The 20998-nt window shown below is 41.5% G+C and overlaps 1 protein-coding gene across 4 annotated transcripts in view; it reads right to left on the minus strand.

Annotated features, from left to right (window-relative positions):
- Positions 1–20998, minus strand: part of LOC148519651 (uncharacterized) — a 143673-nt gene that overhangs the window by 42333 nt on the left and 80342 nt on the right. For all 4 annotated transcript variants that reach the window (XM_088476308.1, XM_088476305.1, XM_088476307.1 and 1 more), the window contains exon 9: positions 6203–6221. In XM_088476308.1, the coding sequence (XP_088332434.1) occupies positions 6203–6221 (19 nt within the window). The remainder of the gene's footprint in view (positions 1–6202; positions 6222–20998) is intronic.

Here is a 20998-nt window from a genome sequence, read left to right on the forward strand (position 1 = left end):
TGCCCAGAGAGTTTTCCATGGAGGTGGGCTCTCCATAACATAGCACTGGAGACTGTTAGTATTGACCATGCAGGATCTAGCAGACACACCACTTGAGTTTTTCGTCATGGTTTCTTGGCAGTAGATCACAGATTTCCACGGGATGTAGTCTATAGACGGCGGCATAAATGCCGCTGGTCTATGTTCTGACAGCAGAAGCACGAGAAGAGACATGTCGATGCCTATCTTAATCCCAATGTCGAAGGACGCCAGTCTGAACGTGGTAAGATCAGCTGTCCTTAGCCGCCGGGGGGGGGGGGGGTGTGTTAGGTTTAGGCACCCCCTGGGAAGGGTTAGGGGCCACTGGGGGTGGGTTAGGGTGCGGGGGAGGGTGTTAGGGTTAGGCACCACCCTGGGAGTTTTAGGGTTAGGCACCCCTAAAAGAGGGTTAAGGTTAGGGGAGGGGGGGGGGGGTAGGGTTAGGTTACTTACATGCTCTCCTCTGTCGGGCTTCTGGCGTTGGCATTTCATCCCGGCAGCTCAATAGCTTTATACCTAACCCATTTCCACAGCATAAGTTATGTTAAGTTATGCCTAAAGATTGTACATGCCACCTTGACCCGAGAATTACTTATTAAACACTGATTGCTCTATACTTGATGTTCTATCTTGAGACACTTTTTTATGGTATTTTTTTTTATTACTACTACATTTTATTTGTTGTAAAAGAATAAGTTGACCTCTGAATGCACTCAAATCCTTCCAACTCTATGCAGAAAAGTTATCAATAAGGAATCCCACTCACCAAGAGAAAGTACAGTACCATTCATACTAGTTATGGCTGCATCTACTCTAGAGATCATTTTGTAGATCATTGATTAAATACATGCTTTCCAGTCTGTATGAGAATGACATTTCTACAGCAGTGTCTATTCCAAAAATTAAAACCTTATTCTCTTGCTATGTAGGAAATAGTGTTGCAGCTTCACTTTTCTAAAAGAGATCTTTCTTCAGACATTGCCTTTACAGTCTTCATTATCCCCAAAAATGTATGTATATACATTGTATATAGCATTCAACATAATATACATCAACATTTCTGGGTGCTTCCTCAGCTGCCTCATATTTTCACTACAGGCATTTTTCACAGCACAAGCAGAATCCTATTCTGAATGAGAACATCTCACTACAGGCGTTTTCCACGGGTGTGGTATGTTTTGACAACAAGAATGTTGACAGAATAATGTCAACATATTCTGAATGTCGACACTGACATGCCACAATTATGAATGTCAACAGTTGGTATGTCGATAATGGGATTTAACATATACTTTTAGTCTAAAGCTGGGTACACACTTGAATGACCCGGAGATCATGCGATAGTCTGATACGACGACACGATATATTGTGTCCACTTGCATACTACACGATCCGCTGTATGATGGCCCAAAATATCATTACAAGATTAATGGTACCGCAATGCATCATAGGTCTCATCGTCCCATCTGATCTGCAGCACGTAAGATTGGAAGATGTACAAATAGAAAGTGAGGGGGCGCTACTATTAACATTACAACATGTAAATGCAATTAAAAAAATATTATAAATTCTAATAAAATACAATACATTCCACTTCATTCTCTCCTGCAAGGAATCTTCAGTCAAAGTCCTAGATTCCTACAGGTATGATACTCCATTAGGTAGTAATACAAATACATAGAAAAAAAGAAAACAATACAATATAATAGTGTAATACGTCCTAGCAATACAGCCCATTGAGTGAATAAAAGCACACAAAGTCAAGATAAATCTACCACCTCCCAGGGAGGATCGAAATGTGTTGATGAGAGGGTGCTCATTCTGTGTGAGGGAAGCGGTTACTCTAGCCCAGGCATGTCAAACTCAAAATACCAACCAGGCCGAATATTCAAGGTCCAAGAGTGTGTGGGCCGCAACAAAAAAAAAAAAAAAAAAGAGATGCTTATATGCAATTTTGAAAGGTTTATTATTAATAAAAACCAAGGCAGTGCCCCCTGTAGTACTGCCCCCTGAAGTTGTGACCATTATGCAATGCCCCAGTAAAGCCCCTTATGTTGTGCCCCCAGTAATGCCCCTAGTAGTGCACCTTATCCAGAGCCCCTAGTAATGTCCCTAGTAGAGCACCTTATGCAGAGCCCCCAGTAATGTCCCTAGTAGTGTTCCTTATGCAGTGTTCCCAGTAATGCCCCTAGTAGTGCACCTTATGCTGTGACCCCAGTAATGTCCCTAGTAGAGCAGCTTATGCAGAGCCCCCAGTAATGTCCCTTATGCAGTGTTCCCAGTAATGCCCCTAGTAGTGCACCTTATGCAGTGCCCCAAGTAATGCCCCTACTAGTGCACCTTATGCTGTGACCCCAGTAATGTCCCTAGTAGTGCCCCCAATAGTGCACCTTATGCTGTGACCCCAGTAATGCCCCTTATGCTGTGCCCCCTCCCAGTAAAGAACAGGCCCCACTCACCGATGCAGTACTTTCCTTTCTTCACGATGGCTGCTGGGCACCGTTCCAGTCCACGCCGTCATCACTCACTTCCACCGTCCAGCGTAGACGTTGCCGCTGACTGGATCGAATTAGATCCAGAGCAGCAGGTGCAGGCTCCTTTCATCGCGGGAGACACTGCATTACTGGGAAAGCTGGCCTCTGAAGTGATCAGAGGCTTCAGTAGACCAGCGTTGCCAGTTTTAAATAAAGTAAACACTGCCCGATCAGAGCTGAGATCCAATTGTGGCAGAGGTGTGGGCCACATATTATATATATTTGGGCCCACACGGTCGGCCAGCATAAAATGTTTATTCGGGGCGCATGATTGACATGCCTGCTCTAGCCAGTCCAAGCCCGGGTACTTCAACTCTTTACACAGGCTTAGTCCTGCTTTCTACCTGGTAGGCTTGCAATATTATCAATGTAGGAGTTTCTGCATTTATGTATTTTGTGTGGTTTTATGAATAATGAAATAATATTTCCCTATCTTTATGTTGGGACCACATGCTTGCCATTTCAAAGAGGGACATCAATTAATTGAATACAAGAGTGTAAAGAAACGCTCTACGTGCATCATTTAAACAAAGGTTCTTGTAAGTGCATAGATTCAGGGCAGTATCCCCGCAGAACTATTGAAATACATGAGGAGGTGGGTTATCTTCACTTGGTGTGCTTGTATACACTCAGTGGACTGTATTGCTAGAATGTATGATACTTTAGGTAATTTTCTTTTTTGGGGAATTTGGAGCAAAGTCAACACCTTGAACTCTTGGTCATGTTCCTCAAACCATTCCTGAACAATGTTTGCCGGCTTGCCGCCTTTCCATAGTGCATCCTGGTGCCATCTCTTCCCCAGGTAAACAACGCACACACAACTGGCAGTCCACATGAAGTAAAAGAAAATGTGATTATTCAGACAAGGCCAACTTCTTTCATTGCCTTATAGTCCAGTTCTGAAGGTCACTGGCCCATTGCAAGTGCTTTTGGAGGTAGAACAGTGGTCAGCATGGGCACTCTGACCGGTCGGCAGCTACGCATCCTGAAACACAGCAAACTGTGATGCACTGTGTGCTTGAACACCTTTCTATAAAAGCCAGCATTAACTTTCTGACTACGCTCCTCACACACACCAATGAGTCTTGGGAGTCCATTACCGTATCGCTGGTTCAACGGTTGTCCTTCCATGGACCAATTTTGATAGGTCCTAGTCACTCCATACCAGGAACACCCTATAAGACCTGCTGTTTTGGAGATGCTCTAATTCAGTTGTCTAGCCATCACAATGTGGCCCTTGTGAAAGCAATCAAATCCTTATGCTTGCTCATTTTTCCTGCTTCAAACACATCAGTATGTGTGTGTATATATTATATATAAGGAAGTGGAATTTAATTAATTGATAATTGAATTCAGCCTATATAAAGCACACCAGCACTCAGAGCACATGTAATTTCAGGCACTGACAGGAGAGGATCAGAAAATTAAATCCTGCTATTATTGGAGAGATTACTTATATCTGAAATTGGGGTTGGGTACGAGATCCCGGCAGTCAGAATACTGACAGTGGCAACCCGAAAGTCAGAATCCAGACTCCAAAAGGTGAGTAGTCCAACCTCAACCCTCCCCCTAACCCACCTTTTAGCCTAAGCCTGCCTAAACCCCCCTTCTTCGCAGCCTAACCCTAAACCTCCCCTTAGTGTCTAATCATTTCAGGGGAGGAATGCACTAAGTTTCCTTGGCCGACCACTGCGTCTACAGTCCTCAACGTTGGCCATTTCTTTGTGCTTCTTCGAAAGAGCTTGAACAGCACATATCAGATTTGAAATCTTTGCTGATGCAGTATAACTACGTTGTGTCTTGTTGCGGTGTTCAGTCTTGCCATGGTGTATGACCTGTGACATGAAACGGTCTTTCACAACCTCACCTTTGTAGCAGAGTTTGTCTGTTCCTCACCCAGTTTTAAGCCTCCTTAACAGCTTTCTGTTTCAATTAATGACTGTTCCAACCTACATATGCAAATGATGATCATTATCACCCGTTTGGTATGATTGGTTAATCAGATATCCAACTATAATTCCAGAATATCCCCGACTTTGTGCAACTGTATCTAGAATAATTGATGCAGTTTTGAAGGCAAAGGGTGGTCACACCAAATATTGATTTGATTTAGATTTCTCTTCATTCAATTTGCATTTTGTTAATTGATAAAAATAAACTATTATGCCATTTTTTAAAGCATTCTTACTTTGCAGCATTTTTTTTCACACCTGCCTAAAATCTTTTGCACATAATTGTGTGCGTGAAATCTTAGGTGCTTAGATGGGCACTATTTCCACAGCAGCTGTAATGAATGAGTGTAGTCACACTCAATAGAAGAAATACACAATAGATAGATACAGACCTTGATAAATGTAATCAAAGTATATTATAACCAGATGAAGTGTAATTACAATTTTTTATTAATTTAATATAAATAAACATATTAAAAATAAAAAGCTGCACTGACCTGCTGGATGTGCGTTTAGTACCTTCTGCATTGAATGTGGATGTGATTTGAGCCAGTGTCGCTTGTATGTTACTGTGGACTATTTTGGCCAAATGCCATGGTGGAGCAGAAGTCACTACAGATAAAACATTTCTTCTACTCAAAAGTCCAATGACTATATGTTGTAGACCACTACAGCTGACATTTCTGACTTCTTGGACAATGAAAACCAATGCAAGAAGCTTCAAACAAAATGTTCTTGCACTGACATTGCACCAAGAGGCAGTTTGGAAGTCAGTAGAGGGTTAGAACCGAGGATCCTTTTACACTAAGCTCTTCAGCAATTGGCATTCCCATTCAGATTTAGAACAATTGAGTTTGATAGGCAAGAAGCAGAGGGAGGAGAACAAAGATCAGAGGAACAGAACAAGGGTGGAAACAGAGCTAAGCTTGTATATCCTACTGCAACCCGGTTGAGCTGGTGTTGCTCTTAGACCTTTACATTTCAACTTACAGTTGAAGCTATAGCTGGGAAATTGACAAACTGACATAGTGAAAAGGTGGCATCCTTTGACAATGCCACGTTAAAACTTATGGATATCTCAGTACGACCCATTGTACTACTGATGCTTGAATATGGAGATTGCAAAGCTGTAGTCTTCATTTTCTGCACCTGTTAGCAAAGGGTGTGGATAATATGGACAAACACACTAATTTGAAAGAGTGCTTACATACTCTTGCCCATGTAGTGTATAAAATATGGTCACTTTAAAAGAATACAACCAAGCCAACATACCTGGATTTGACACACACAATGTTATTTGCGGTTGATGGGATTGTGGCTTATTGACACATTACTGCGCATACCCTTATAAAATAAGCATGCTTTCTACTTTTGTACAACAATTTGGATGTAGTAGCTTCCACAATTGCAGGACACTGAGTCAGTAAGATAATGTAATTGGCTAATGGACCTGGTATATTATGAATGAGCAGGAGATGTAGAGTACAATAAAATAAGGTGCCAAGTGTCTAATAAATTGCATCTGAAAAAGGAATGGACAAGGAGAGAGCCCAGTCATGCATCACATAGCAAGTGTACATTCATTGTGTGTAGTAGATTTCAGATCTCTATTCCAAATACACATTACCAATAAATATAATCTTTCAGAGACTAGATGTGTCGGTTACCATTTGCGAGTGTAACATAAAATAAACTTACTTTTTCCTGTGGTTCAAACCTAAAGGGAGGGGTGCAGGGTAGGGGAAAGAAAAGAAAAATAACTATTAATAAAATGCTAATTAAAGAAATTAAGAGTGGTCTTACAGTATAGAAGTGATTTATAAATATAGGCAGTGTGTGGGCTCAGTAAGAATACAGCAGGCAGTGCCTGAGTGATGTCACTAGCTTCTAGCAAATTGATATGATGTATACAGGATGTAGTCCACAAATTGGATGCTTCCACCCTACATGTTTTTTTTTTTTTTTTGAGCACGCATTTTTATATACACACGTGTGTGTTCACGCTAGCTTGTTTCAGTGGGACGCCGGGCCTGCCCGATTTTAAAAGGGAAAATGCGCCATGCTCTTTTAGCAGCGCCCTGCTAAAACAGCATGCCCTGAACCTTCCCCATTCGCGGGCGGCAGTGTACTGCAGGTGGGAAAAGTTGTGATGACTGATCACCGCAGGATGAATAGATGCCGTGCGCATGCGCACAGCATCTATTCACCATGAGGGGAGAACTTGGGGGAAGCCCAGCACTTCAGTAAGTGCTGGGCACGCCCCCAAGAGTAACAAATTGGATGTGCGACACACCCACTCCCCGGTCAGCCACACCCTCTTTTAGCCTCCCTTCCGGCATCCCCAGTAGTGCCCTATCTGCACTCTAGCAGAAACACTATAACTATATATATATATATACACATATAAAGTGTTCCCTCTAGCTCCGGCGGGAGGCAGGGCGCCGGAGCTAGAGAGGGCATGCCCGTGCGCGCGCCGAAGGCGTGCGCGCGACCGAAAAGGGGGCGTGGTCATCGGAAAAGGGGGCATGTCTATAAGACGCGTCCCCTTTTCGTCACTCTTGGGGGCGTGCCCGGCACTTACGGACACGCCGGGCAGCCCCCAAGCCCTGCAGACAGGGAGAATAGATGCCGGGCGCATGCGCCCGGCGTCTATTCTCCGGCGGTGACAGGGTCACCGCATGTTTCTCCACCCGCGGGACACTGCGTCCCGCGGGTGAGAACGGCTCCCGCAGGCTGTGAGGGCAGGGCGCTTTTTGCCCTCCTCCTGGAGGGCAGGGTGCTTTTTGCCCTCCAGAAGGAGGGCAGGGCGCCGCGCCCCGCTAAAACAGCCTAGCGGGAACGCTATATATATATATATATATAAATATACACACATACATACATACTGACATGTACATACACACAACTAACTTTCCATCCTAAGTTGCAACCCCACAAAAATAAGAACATAGAGGCGGCACTCCCACGTAGAATGGTGAAACTTTTTTTATTAAAAAAGTGTATAGAGAAACATGTCAACGTTTCTGTACTAATGTTCACACCTTTTTAATAAAATGTTTCCACCATTCTACGTGGGAGTGCCGACTCTTTTTCCTATTTTTGTAGGGTTGAAACACCGCACTTAGGAAGGAAAGTTAGTTGTACTTTACCTCTAGGAGGGCACCCCTCATTTTTTGTTCCTATATCTGGAGTGCCGAACCATCGTGAACTGTGTATATTATATATTTCTATACACGCTTGGGATAGGCATAAGACTATCCTTAAAAGAGACGTAAGGAGCAAATAGGGTGGAAGTTGCCAAAAGGATACATGAAAAGGGGCAGACTAGGTGGGTCAAGAGGTTCTCATCTGTCGTAAAATTCCATACACACACACACATTATATATTTTATATATATATATATATATATATATATATAATAACATATTAGTCCGGCACTCCTGTATAAAGATAACTGCGCCCGGTGCCCTCACAGTCATGGAAAATCACGATTAAACAAAAGTGCGGCACTCAGGGCTGTAAGAGGTTCAGAAACTACAACACAGCGGGCTGCATACAACCCGCTGTGTTGTAGTTTCTGAACCTCTTACAGCCCTGAGTGCCGCACTTTTGTTTATTCGTTATATATATATATATATATATATATAAATATATATATAAATATATATACACACACACATATATATACACACACACATATCTTACAAACCGGATCTTACTACCCACAAAACCAGATGTGGTATTCAATAAATCCAAAAACCTTAAGGATATCCTAGCACCAAGTAGATTGAGGAAGAAAGATAGCCCCCCCCAAAAAAAAGAATAATTTATAAGGTGTGTGGGCTCTTACAAGTGCGGACATTACAATGTTTGTAAATTTGTTCATCCAAACAGAAGGTGTTATCATAAGTTTAATGACGCCAAGGAATATAAACTGTAACACTACCTTAGTCATATATATTATAGAGTGCGGCTACAAGATAAATTACGCCGGGAAAACGAAAAGACAACTAAAATTAAGGATCCAAGACCATTTACGGAACATAAGGAATAAAGTGGAGACACATCCACTTTCAAGACATTTTTGCACCCACCATAATTCCTCAACAGACAGTTTCACATATAAGGCTATTGAACAAGTGAGCTTAGGACCTAGAGCTAAAACGCCTGTCACAACGAGAAATGTACTGGATTTACGAACTGAATACGCTAGTCCCCTTTGGATACAATAAGAGCTATGAAATATCACAATTATTATAATCTCATTATCTGAAACTCTTATCCTCTTCCTCCAGGCTTATGATGCGCTTTTATCTGGTAATATCATTCCACCTATTTTATTTACCACATGACTTGTAAACTTATTTTATGTGGTTTTATAATTACAGTTTTATATATATATATTTATATATATTTTTTTATTATAATGGATTATTTTAATATTCCAGATTATTTTAATATCCTGCATAATTTAGTGGTTACGCTATTGTTATTATGATTTCACTTACATTGTTCTCAGTACTTGAGTTAATTATTTTAGGTTGTGTTAACCCTTCTTATTTATTGTGTACCCCGTGTTATTACAGTGCGCTTTTTAAAAATGTGTGTGGCTGTATTAGCCATGATTTAATTGTATATTAGATAAGCATCTTCTTGTTGATTTCCATGAATATACATTAACAGAATATAGATTTATGCTGCAGATAGTCTCTATGTGGATTTAAAGTAATATCCCCTTATATAGTTACGTATAAACATTCATAGTATGTATAGTCCCCTTACCTAACCAACAAAATGGGGCCGATTGTAAAGGAGCCATATATGAATATAATGGCAGTAGCCCTGTAGTAACACCAGAGCAGTTTTAGCTCTAGTGAACATTGGGCACTATGCCCTCATGTAAAAGCACCATTAGGAGCCTGTAGTCTCCATATAATGGCCACTTCCGGTTTTCAAATGCCGCATACCGGAAGTGACATCATTTTGCCGGTAAAACCAGAAGGGACGTCATCTTGGCGCCAAAAAAAATCGGAAACCGCACTGGGCAGGCTTGAGGCCCATTACTAGTATATAAGGAGTCTCTGAACACATCCCTCACCCATGAGGAAGCCTAAATTAGTGAAATGTGTAGGGTATTGATGCCCCTCTGCTACAACTACCACTACTTACCTGCTGTGTGCCTACGGGTCCCCCATGCAAGACCAGCCACCACCCCTTTCAGATAAGCGACCATTTTCTTTTTCATTTTAAATCGTATGTAATATGTTTGCTTCACATTTATATGAATAAAACTGGATGCTAATTACATCACATTGTGGACACCAATACACTCATAAGGTTGCTGTCCAAGGGTACACGTGGGGCATTCTGGAGTCTGAGGGCCCTGCGAGGCTGCTTCATCACTCTGAACTGTGTTTGGACTATGAGATTCTGCATTTTACGCTTATATAACAAGCGTACATAGGGTTCGGGCAATAGCCGATCGTTCTCTATTTTATCAGACTGTATCAGGAGATACCACACTATTGGGTGCTTGTCCTTTCTTTTTTTACTTTATCCCTACATTGTACCGCCTAACCTAACTGTGACTAGGACTGAGCTACCACTTCTGATGAGGATTCTAGTGTGAAATACTAATTGTATTGGAAAACAAAACCGGAATTAAGATCAAGTGCCAGAGTTATATATATATATATATATATATATATATATTTATATTACACACATATACATACACACACAGTCACGATCAGGGCTGACAGGCTGCCGAGATCGCGGTCCTTACCGCTGCGGGCGCTCTGGCATGGCGTCTCCGGCGGGGGTGCAGGGACCTGGAAAGCAGCGCTGGGTACTGTGAGCCTCTGCAGACTAAGGGCTTCCATGTGGAGGAAGGTGAGAGAGGTTGAGTCTGACAGTGCTTCTGCACACTGACCACTGGGCGCGGCCATCTTGGATTTGGGTCACATGTTGATTTGGGCCAATCAGGTAACAGCCTGGGCTAGGAAGGCTAGCAGCCAATCCTGCACTACCTGAGGGTACTAAAGGGCTGTCAAGAGGCTCCTTAGTTGCCAGTGCAACATCTTTCACAGCGTATGCTGTGAGCTAGTTGTCTGTGCTCCCTTGCTCCTTAAAAGTGCCATTGCTCCAGTGTGTTCCTGCAGATTCACCTCTCAGCCTTGGTGTGGTTCTGCTCCTGTTACTGTCTCCTGACACCGGCTACCCATTGTTTACCCAGCCAACCCCGGTTCTCTGAGTGCCGCCAGTGTCTCCCAGCCTGTCTCACCCCTTCATGTAAACCATTCCTTCATGAGTCATACCCCCCTAAGGCCGGCTGCTTTCAAGTACCAGCAAACGAACCCTCACTCGCCATCCGACTTTACTCCGGGTCCAGGTGCACGCCAAGCCGTGACGCACAAATTGTGTGTGTGTGTGTGTGTATATATACATATATATATATATACACACACACACACACATATAGAGGGAGTAATTCTGCCTCTTGAACCTAGGAATGGGTCAATTACTATCCACTTTATCCAGATAAGCTATTAATTTATTTATTCTCTTAAAAAGAAAGTTTCTTTTTTAAAGTGAATAATATATGCTGAGTTTTTAAACCCTTCCTCTGATTTTATCCACCGGTCTTAAAAGGGTCTATTGTGTTTTATATGTGTATGTTTTTATTTACCTTTATGTAGTGTGTGTACTTATTAAATTGCTAATTTTTTTTATTTATAAGCACTTGCACTTTCATTTTCTATCACATTATGAATTTAAATATTTTATATGATCAATGCACTTTGGTAAACCAGTCGCTCTGCAGTCATTTTATTTTCCTATAATTTGTCTAATACTTTTACCAGTATTATTAATTTGACATTGAGCTGACCATTAATACTGGGCTGGGTTGACACAATTTCACACAGTGTTATCACATGATACGCCACTTATAAATTATTGTGTTTATTCTTGGAGCCGCACCCAACTATTTTTCTTATATATATATATATATATATATATATATAAATGGAGATGGCACTCACCAGTATAATGCAGCTTATTTATTCCAGAAAAAAAGTCATTAGTAGGCTTACATACAGGTAGCGACGTTTCGGTCCCCAAGTGGACCTTTTTCAAGCAATCAAGCCTTTACTTGCATAATGGCAATCGGGTATGACTCCCCTCAGCGTAAGATCCTACTTACCTGGTGCCCGCCTCGCCCTTAAATACCATCCTCATGGCGCTCTTGCCGCTCACACATCGCGTGCGTTCCACCCGGTGGAGCGCATCACCCGGAAGTCGCTCCACTTCCGGACATGTGATATCCAGCTAACAATGCTGGATTAGTCCACACGCGGTGGAACGCATCACCCGGAAGTCACCTTGCTTCCTATCAGGTGATCAGCGTATGTAAAGTATATGGGCTCAGACTATGATACAGGGCAACTACTGGCCACGCCCTTTTAGCGATACTGGGGCTAACACTTATTAAAGCAAAGTGTCACTGTACAAACATCCATAGAGAAAGATATAATACATCATATTTATTTGAAGTGGATAGCATAGAGCACCGTGGGGAATGGCAATTCAAGGGGTTAGCGGACATCAGGACCCTTGTAATCCATCTTCAGCATATAATATAATGGACAAATACTACAATATACATAACAAACAAACAAACATATATGTTAAAAAAGACTAAGTGGAGAGAAAAAACCTACACATACAAAATGTATTTAGTGGAGTACTGTATTAGCCCAAAAAGAGAATTTTTATGAGGAACCCATATAGGGATTCCTTAAGAAATTCTTATACTGCCTACTATAGAGTCAAAAGTCAATGTGGTAAAAAAGAACGAAGAGCATTGTGTTCATTCAATCCCCTAGGTGAAATCGTGGACTAATCCAGCATTGTTAGCTGGATATCACATGTCCGGAAGTGGAGCGACTTCCGGGTGATGCGCTCCACCGGGTGGAACGCACGCGATGTGTGAGCGGCAAGAGCGCCATGAGGATGGTATTTAAGGGCGAGGCGGGCACCAGGTAAGTAGGATCTTACGCTGAGGGGAGTCATACCCGTTTGCCATTATGCAAGTAAAGGCTTGATTGCTTGAAAAAGGTCCACTTGGGGAGCAAAACGTCGCTACCTGTATGTAAGCCTACTAATGACTTTTTTCTGGAATAAATAAGCTGCATTATACTGGTGAGTGCCATCTCCATTTAATATATATTTGCTGAAGAGCCCTGGACCCAGGAGGAACAGCTGATGTGCACCCCATTGCTGTATTGATGTTTGATGTGAGTGCTGGACACTGGACTTGTATGTATGTATGTATGTATGTATGTATGTATGTATGTATATATACACATATATACATACACACACACATATATATATATATATATATATATATATATACACATACACACACATAAACATACACACACTGTATATACACACACAGTCCAAATAGAGGCGGCACTTCAAATAATATATCTGCAATGGCCCCGATGCCTTCCGTGGGAACTCCAAACAGAAGCCCAAATATACCCGCAGACCACGGCAGCATCCAGGGAACTAAATCAAATACAAATGCATGTAAGTACCAATGTTTCTATGCTCCTTTAATGCATCGTCATCATGGTCTTGATGATGATGATGACTATGCATTAAAGGAGCATCGAAACGTTGGTACTTACCTGCATTTGTATTTGACTTATTTACCTGAGTGCTGCTGTGTGTGTGTGTTATACATATATATATCAGTCACTAGCGTCCACGCTCTCTGCCATTATATTGAGTTAGCTGGGGTGCCACATCAATGTCCTATTATCTAGGGATTAATGCTGTGTCCACAAAGAAGTGCACTCACCAGTCTTGAAGTAAATAATGTCTTATTTTAATCTAGTAAGATCAAGCAGAGACAGCCATCGACGTTTCGATCCTGACAAAGATCCGTGTGAGGATAGAAACGTCGATGGCTGACTGTGCTTGATCCTATTACATTAAAAGAAGACATCATTTACTTCAAGACTGGTGAGTGCACTTCTTTCTGGACACTAATATTTATTTATATATATATATATATATACATACATACATACATATATACACACGCGCACATATACATACATACATTTCGTAAGAAGGAAGAGAGCATTCATTAAGCTTCTTCAAAAGGTGTTAGTTACCCAAAGAGATTTCCTAGCATTTGCTATATGAATATGCACACGCAATACATTTTAATATTTCTTTTGCTTGGGGGCAGGTTACAACCTGTTTTTCCCTGTTCAGCCTTTTGGAAAGGGGTGGGATAAGTGGACATTAATTACTCTCTAATAAATGGATAAAGGTAAGTTTAATATTAAACTGCAGTCAGTTTTAATTTGCAGAGATTTGCATATCTATGTTAAAATGAAAGTATAAAAAAAAAAATTAAATCTAAAAAAGGATTTATAAATATGTAGCTACCAAGTAAATTACTCCCCTGCACATGATGTAATGTGCAAAAAAACCTGCTATGACCGTTCAATTAAATATTGTGTAGCATTTAACATACTTTCTCATTGGCCATTCCTTTCCCACAATATAAGGAGAGATTGGGCAACAAATAATTGGTATAAGAGATATTTAATCGAGATTCCACTCCTAAAATGACCAAGTACTAAGGGGTGTGCCTATTGTACTGGAACAGCGATTCTTCTAAGAGATCAGTGGTTCGAAGGGAGAGCTCCTGCGGTCTGGGTGTTTATGTAAATTAAGGAATGTGTGTTAATTATAACAATCCAGGTAAAAATAACCAATCAAGTAACAGTCTATCACGAATAGTTTTTTTTTTTTTGTTAAATTCTCTTAATCGTCTAATAGATGTTGCCATCAATGATGAGCTTTTACCTGTTGAATTAAACAATTTAATCATGTGAAAATGCAGATTTTTAGAATATGTTATATAAAAGAGTAGCAAAAAAAGGGCAATCTGATAATTACAAGCCATGTGTGAACATTCCATCATTTGCACTGTATAAAACCAAAAATAAAATGAAAAATTATCTTACCAAGAAACCATATAATCTTATATTTGGACTCATCCATTCTATTTATAGTTTGAGAGAAATCATAGCATATTGTTCAGTTTATAAAAATAATAAAGACACAGAAGCTTCAAAATGCTCCGAGATTTGTGTGCAAATAGTAAGGATTTTACGCATTTTGGGCCTGACCCAGATCTGGACACAAATGCCATCGTAGCTCAGATCTCTCACGGATCACAATTGTGAAAATACGTTAAAGACTCACCCGCCGTCCAGTGCATAGAGACACCCACTGACCGCATCTCACTAACAAAACCGGAACGCAGATCAGACAGCCATCAACTTTCTGAGCAAGTCTAAACTGTCACAGACATAGCGGATCTCCAGACACAAAGAGGGCTCTCCTGCTGCGATCAACAACGCAGTGGCTAATTTATGGACTCCCGGAAAACAGTGTTTAAACTGTTCCGACAAGCCTGCTTTTCTCTAGCCACCCCCGTTACCTCCCCATAATGCTGACTACCTGTCACTCACTCTGCGAGTGAATCCTCTGTGTGAGCGTAATCGCAATTCAATCGCTACGCTTCTCTCTTCTTAGTGCAGCTTACACACATGCGCAATGGTTAACAATCACTCAATCTGCATAAATATCACCATTTGCTATGCCCCTGAATCCCCTGTTCCCTCCCAGTTAAGGTGTCTATTATAGCTCGCCAGATATGTCTACCAGACAATGGCTGGAGGTACTGCTGCTAAGCATTTTCTTAATTATTGGTCATGACTCAGCTCTCCATATTCCCTAACAATGTTATGGCCTAAATGTACCCAAAAAGCAGTCATGTCTGTTACATTCTCTGCAAGTTGATAAAGTTGATGTGGTAACGTGGCCTTCCTACAGGAGACCAATTTTAACATATACAAAAAACCAGCATGCAATAAACAAGTATTTCATTTTGGATCTTCTTTTTCCTTTTTTGCTAAGAATAATTTCCATAATTGTAATTCAAATGTAATTTTTTTTTTTTTTTTTTAAATCTTTATTTTCAGGAAGAAAGTTTATTTTTTTAATCTTTTATTTTAAAGATGCTACATAACAGTAAAATATTCAGCAAATAACATATCAAAAAGTGGGAGACAAAATATTAGAGAGTAACATTCAGAGTCCCACCAATCTTACATTCAAATATAGCAATACCATGTAGTCATTTTTACATTTTCTTACAGAACAGATAATCCAAAAATTAAACAATGGATCAGAAACCCTTGTTTAAAAAAAAAAAGGATTAGGGGGGGCATGGCTTAACGAGTGGCCGAGTAGGACATGGGCGCCGTTAGCTCCTGCTAACTTGGCACATTTAGGGGCCCCAAGTAACCTACCTTGGTCCTCCATCGGATGCTAGGGCTCCTCTTAACATCCTCCCCACTCGGTGAGCGTCCGGAGGCCGGAGCCGCTGCAGGAGACAGAGTTACGGCGTCGGGGCCTGCTCCTGCTCTGAAGCCGGGGACTAAAGTTAGAGGCCGGGCGGAAGTCGCGGTCTGCACAGGCACGATCGCGGCTGATCGGCGGCTCTCCCTCTTGATGTGCTGGACTGCAGGTAACCCTCTGCCTCCCCTGTATCTGGATACTGGGCCCAGTGATGCCTTGTGGGTCCCTGTAATTAGTGGAGCTCCAGAGACTTGAGTAACCACCATCTTGAAAGAGGCATGACAAGCTCTGCTGCAGCACTGGAAATAAGAGTGCCTGTATATTTGCCTAAGTGATATTTCCTGCACGTTTGCTCTGCCTATCTACAGCAGCTTTGGTATTACATTTTCCCAGTTGGAGAGTATACTCCACAGAGTTGCTTGATCCTATATTAGCTATCATTATGGCCAGTGATTAACAAGATATGACTTTCTTTCACCACTCCTATATGTTCTGACGCTATTTAAGATCTGTGGATTCGTTGTATTATCAAGCCGTCTCATTGGTCTTCAGGTGTTCTCTAATCTATTTTACTCACTTTTCATGAATGGGGCCTAAACGTCAGCGTGCGCCCAGTGGGGTGCCTCCTGTGAGCTTCTTTAAACAACGCTCACCTGCTCGAGGTCCTACGGAAGCTGCGTCTCCTGTCACCAAGGTTAAAGGACCAATGTCTTTAACACAGTCATCCCCGATTGCCGCAAATGCCTTATCTCCTGTCGCTACCCCTGGTGACGGGGAACCTTTAACGGTGGGGTCCATGAAACAACTTTTGGCATCCTTTAAAGAAGATATTTCCTTGGAGTTTCGGTCTGCTTTACAGTCCTGTCAGCAGTCAATTGGTGACTTGGGATCACGCACCGATCATTTGGAAACTAAGATGGAGGAAGTGGTTGGATCCCATAACAACCTGATTAACTCGCACGAGCAGCTTCAATCTGAGGTTACGGCTTTGCGAAATAAAGTTGGTGACCTTGAGGACCGGTCTCGCCGCAATAATATAAAGATACGTGGGATTCCGGAATCCGTAGGTTTTCGGGACCTTCAAGACTTTGTTACGGATATCTTTACGAAGCTCTTGCCCACTACCACTATTACAGAGTTCTTAGTTGATCGTATCCATCGTTTGCCTCGTGCAAAAAACGCCCCTGCTGGAGTTCCCCGAGACAAACTAATGAGACTGCATTATTACCACATCAAAGAGGCGATACTTCGAGCTGCACGTGCGACTGATTCTTCCACTGCAGTGCTGGGAGATTTACAAATATTTGGAGATATCTCTGCGACCACTTTAGCTCAACGCCGATCGTTTCATCAAGTTACAAGTGCTCTCCGGAAGGCAGAGGTCTTGTACCGATGGGGCTTCCCAACAAAGCTGATCGTATCTCGGAATGGATCCACAGTTATAACTTCTACTCCAGATGATGGTCTTCAACTACTTCGTTCTTGGAACATTTTGTCTGATGATCCAGTACAGAAAACATCAAGTCCTCGTATCCAAAAAGAATGGTCTCTTGTGGGTTCGAATGGTTGAGGGCCAGCTTTCTTTTTGCAAGTTTTGCTGTTTTATTTCTAAGTGTTGATTGGGCCGTCATTTTGTGGGTACCCACGACCAAGGTATTCTGGACTGTTCCTGGTAAGATGCACCTATAGAGGTTATGTCCTTTAAGCGAGAAGTTTTCAATGAGTTGCCGGGACTCAGTGATTTTTCTGTGTTCAATTACTGCTACTGCCCATTAATCTTTGTTTTGGGGTTTTTTTTTTGTTTTTTTTTCAGAATAATAGTGTCATTACACGATTTTATTTAAATGTGGAGACTTTATATGTTAGGAGTGGTGGAAGAGGGGCCCCTACCCCCCTTTTTGCTAGTTAGTGCCATCCTAATTGGTGGCCTCCTCTAGTTCCATATGGGAGCTATTTCAGTTTGTTTATTTTGTATTGTTGTTGTTTTTATTTTATTATTATTTTTTAATGTCCTTTTTTTTTCTTTTTCTTTCCTTTCTCCCCCCCCCTTTGGTACATCGATTGTATTTTATACGTATTGTTTTATATGCTGAAATGCGATATCTTCATTATCATTGTTTATGGTTAAGGTTATATCACTAAATGTTAAGGGGTTAAACTCCCCAAATAAGAGACGTCTTGCTTTGCGATATTTTGCAAAGGCTAAGGCGCATGTGGTAGCTATTCAGGAAACCCATTTTGCTGCTTCTTCTCCGCCTAAGTTTTCTGACCATACTTATCCTCAATGTTACACTGCAAATGGACCGGAAAAAAAGGCTGGAGTAGCTATTTTAATTTCTCGTTCCTGTAATTTTGTTCTACAATCACAACATGCAGATGTGCATGGGCGTTAATTGATTTTAAGTGGTAAACTAGAAGACCAATTGGTCACTTTGGTATCTGTCTATGTCCCCAATACTAAACAGGTGGCATTCTGTAGACGCTTCTGTACTGATTTGCAAAAACGTTGTAAGGGTGCGGTTATGGTTTTAGGTGACTTTAATATGGTTCTTGATCAGAGGGTTGATAGATCTTCCTCTACGGTTAGATTGAAGGCTACATCGCTGCAGGACCATTCTCGGGCCTTTCAAAATCTTTTAACGGAATATGATTTGTTTGATATTTGGAGGGCAAAACATCCGACAGTACGGGACTATACCTTTTACTCGCAGGTCCACAGATCATATTCCAGAATTGATTTAGCTTTGGCAGATAAGTGGACTTTACAACAGGTCCGGCAGGCTGTTATACTTCCTATGACCTGGTCTGATCATGCGCCTCTTTGTTTGGAGTGGGTATTAGGGTCACCTTGTATGGCGCCTAGGCCTTGGCGGTTAGGAGCTTATCTTCTGTCTGATTTGGAATCTAAACAGGCTCTTTCCCGTACCCTCTCTATGTATATGGAAACTAACAAACCAACAGACACTTCTATTTTTTATTATTGGTGTACATTAAAAGCAGTTGTTAGAGGGACAGCTATTCAATCGGCAGCACGTATTAAGAAGGTCAATTTACAACGACAGGCTGCTCTGGAAGCTCAATTAAAAGATTTGGAGGAGCGTCATAAGAGTTCCCCTTCTGATGCTATTATTTTTAAAGACCTGATTAAGGTCAGGGATGAATGGAATAGTTTCACATTGCAGGAGGTGCATAGGAACTTATTTAGGCTAAAACAAAGGTTCTATGTTCAGGGTGATAGAGCGGGTAGAATGCTGGCGCGGAAATTGAGGGGGAAACTGGCCAAGGAGAGAATTCGTGTGATTTTCAATAAAGTTGGTGCAAAAGTGTCAGATCCTCTGGATATAGCTAATACTTTTGCTGAGTACTATTCGCAACTATACAATTTATCTAGTGATCATCAAGTTTTTCAGCCTAAGCCGGATGAGATTGCTAAGTTTTTGAATGCTATTAAACTCCCATCGTTACCAGAAGATTTCATTCAATCTCTTGGCAATCCTTGGTCAGAAGAAGAAATAGTTGCGGCCATAGAGTCCTTGCCTTTATATAAAGCTCCCGGGCCAGATGGCTATATCAATGCTTTTTATAAAACCTTTAAGGAAGAATTGGTTCCGGCTCTCAAGTTAGTGTATAATGAAGCTTCGGACATAGGATATTTCCCCAGAGAGATGTTGGAGGCGCATATTGTGGCACTTCCCAAACCCGGAAAGAACCCCTTATTGGTTACCAATTACAGACCAATAGCACTTTTGAATACTGATGTTAAGGTATATGCCAAATTAATAGCAGGGCGGTTGGGTCCATTAATACCCTCATTGATTAACCAAGATCAGGCTGGGTTTGTTTTGGGTAGACAACCTTCAGATAACACTAGGCGAGTTTTCAACTTGGTAGATTTGTTTGCGGTATCTGGAGACCCATTATTATTGCTTTCATTGGATGCCGAAAAAGCATTTGACAGATTGCATTGGGGCTATTTGTCTGAGGTTCTGAGTCTATTTGGGTTGCGGGATAGAGCTTTATTGTCTATAATGGCCCTTTACTCTAATCCCTCAGCTAAAGTTTTTGTGAACGGCCTTCTCTCCTCTGCCTTTTCTATATCGAATGGCACTAGGCAGGGTTGCCCGCTTTCCCCTTTGATTTTCGCGCTTGCTATAGAACCAATGGCAGAAACCATCAGGGAAACTATTGCTATACAGGGTCCTCAGTCGGGGAGCTCATCTCACAAAATCTGTTTGTTTGCTGATGACGTATTGATGTGCCTTACTAACCCTGAATCCTCATTGTCGTCATTACATACGATATTAGAACAATATTCCAGAGTGTCTTATTATAAACTAAATACAGCTAAGACAGAGGCACTCCCTATAAATTTTTCTCCTGAGTTTCTGGCTAGACTTAAAGAGGGTTAAAACTATGCATGGCAAGATAAGAGTCTTACATATTTGGGGGTTCAGATTCCAAAAAGGGGGGTTGATGCTGTGTCTTGTAACTACCTCCCCCTCTTGACTAAATGTTCACTTTTAACAGCTGATTGGATGTTACAGGAAGTTTCCTGGTTGGGCCGTATTGCTGCTTTAAAAATGGTACTGTTACCCAAGTTAATGTACTTATTTCGCACCATTCCTAAGTTACTTCCGTTGTCATTGTTATCTAAATTCTATGGTGTTTTTTCAAAGTATGTTTGGAAGTAAAAAAAACCTAGATTGTCTAGACGTATTCTGTCTTTACCTAAGACGGAGGGGGGTCTTGCATTTCCAGACCTAGAATTGTACCAGTGGGCATGTATTTTATGTCAGCTTGGGGATTGGTTTGAATTGGAGGTTACTAAACCATGGGTACTTTTAGAGCGGAATATGTCTCATTCTTTTTCATTATCTGATTTACTATGGTTACCGCTTACCTGTAAAAACCAATTGCCTTCTTTCTCAATGGCAATAAGTGCCTCTGTATCGGTATGGCATAAAACTGTAGCTAGATTGAATGAGTTTCACCTCCCCACTACTAACCTTACTTTTAAAAGTATAGCTGTTTTGATTC

Source organism: Taudactylus pleione, unplaced genomic scaffold (genome assembly GCF_031769625.1).
Source record: "Taudactylus pleione unplaced genomic scaffold, aTauple2 ptg000186l, whole genome shotgun sequence".
Lineage (NCBI taxonomy): Eukaryota > Metazoa > Chordata > Amphibia > Anura > Myobatrachidae > Taudactylus > Taudactylus pleione.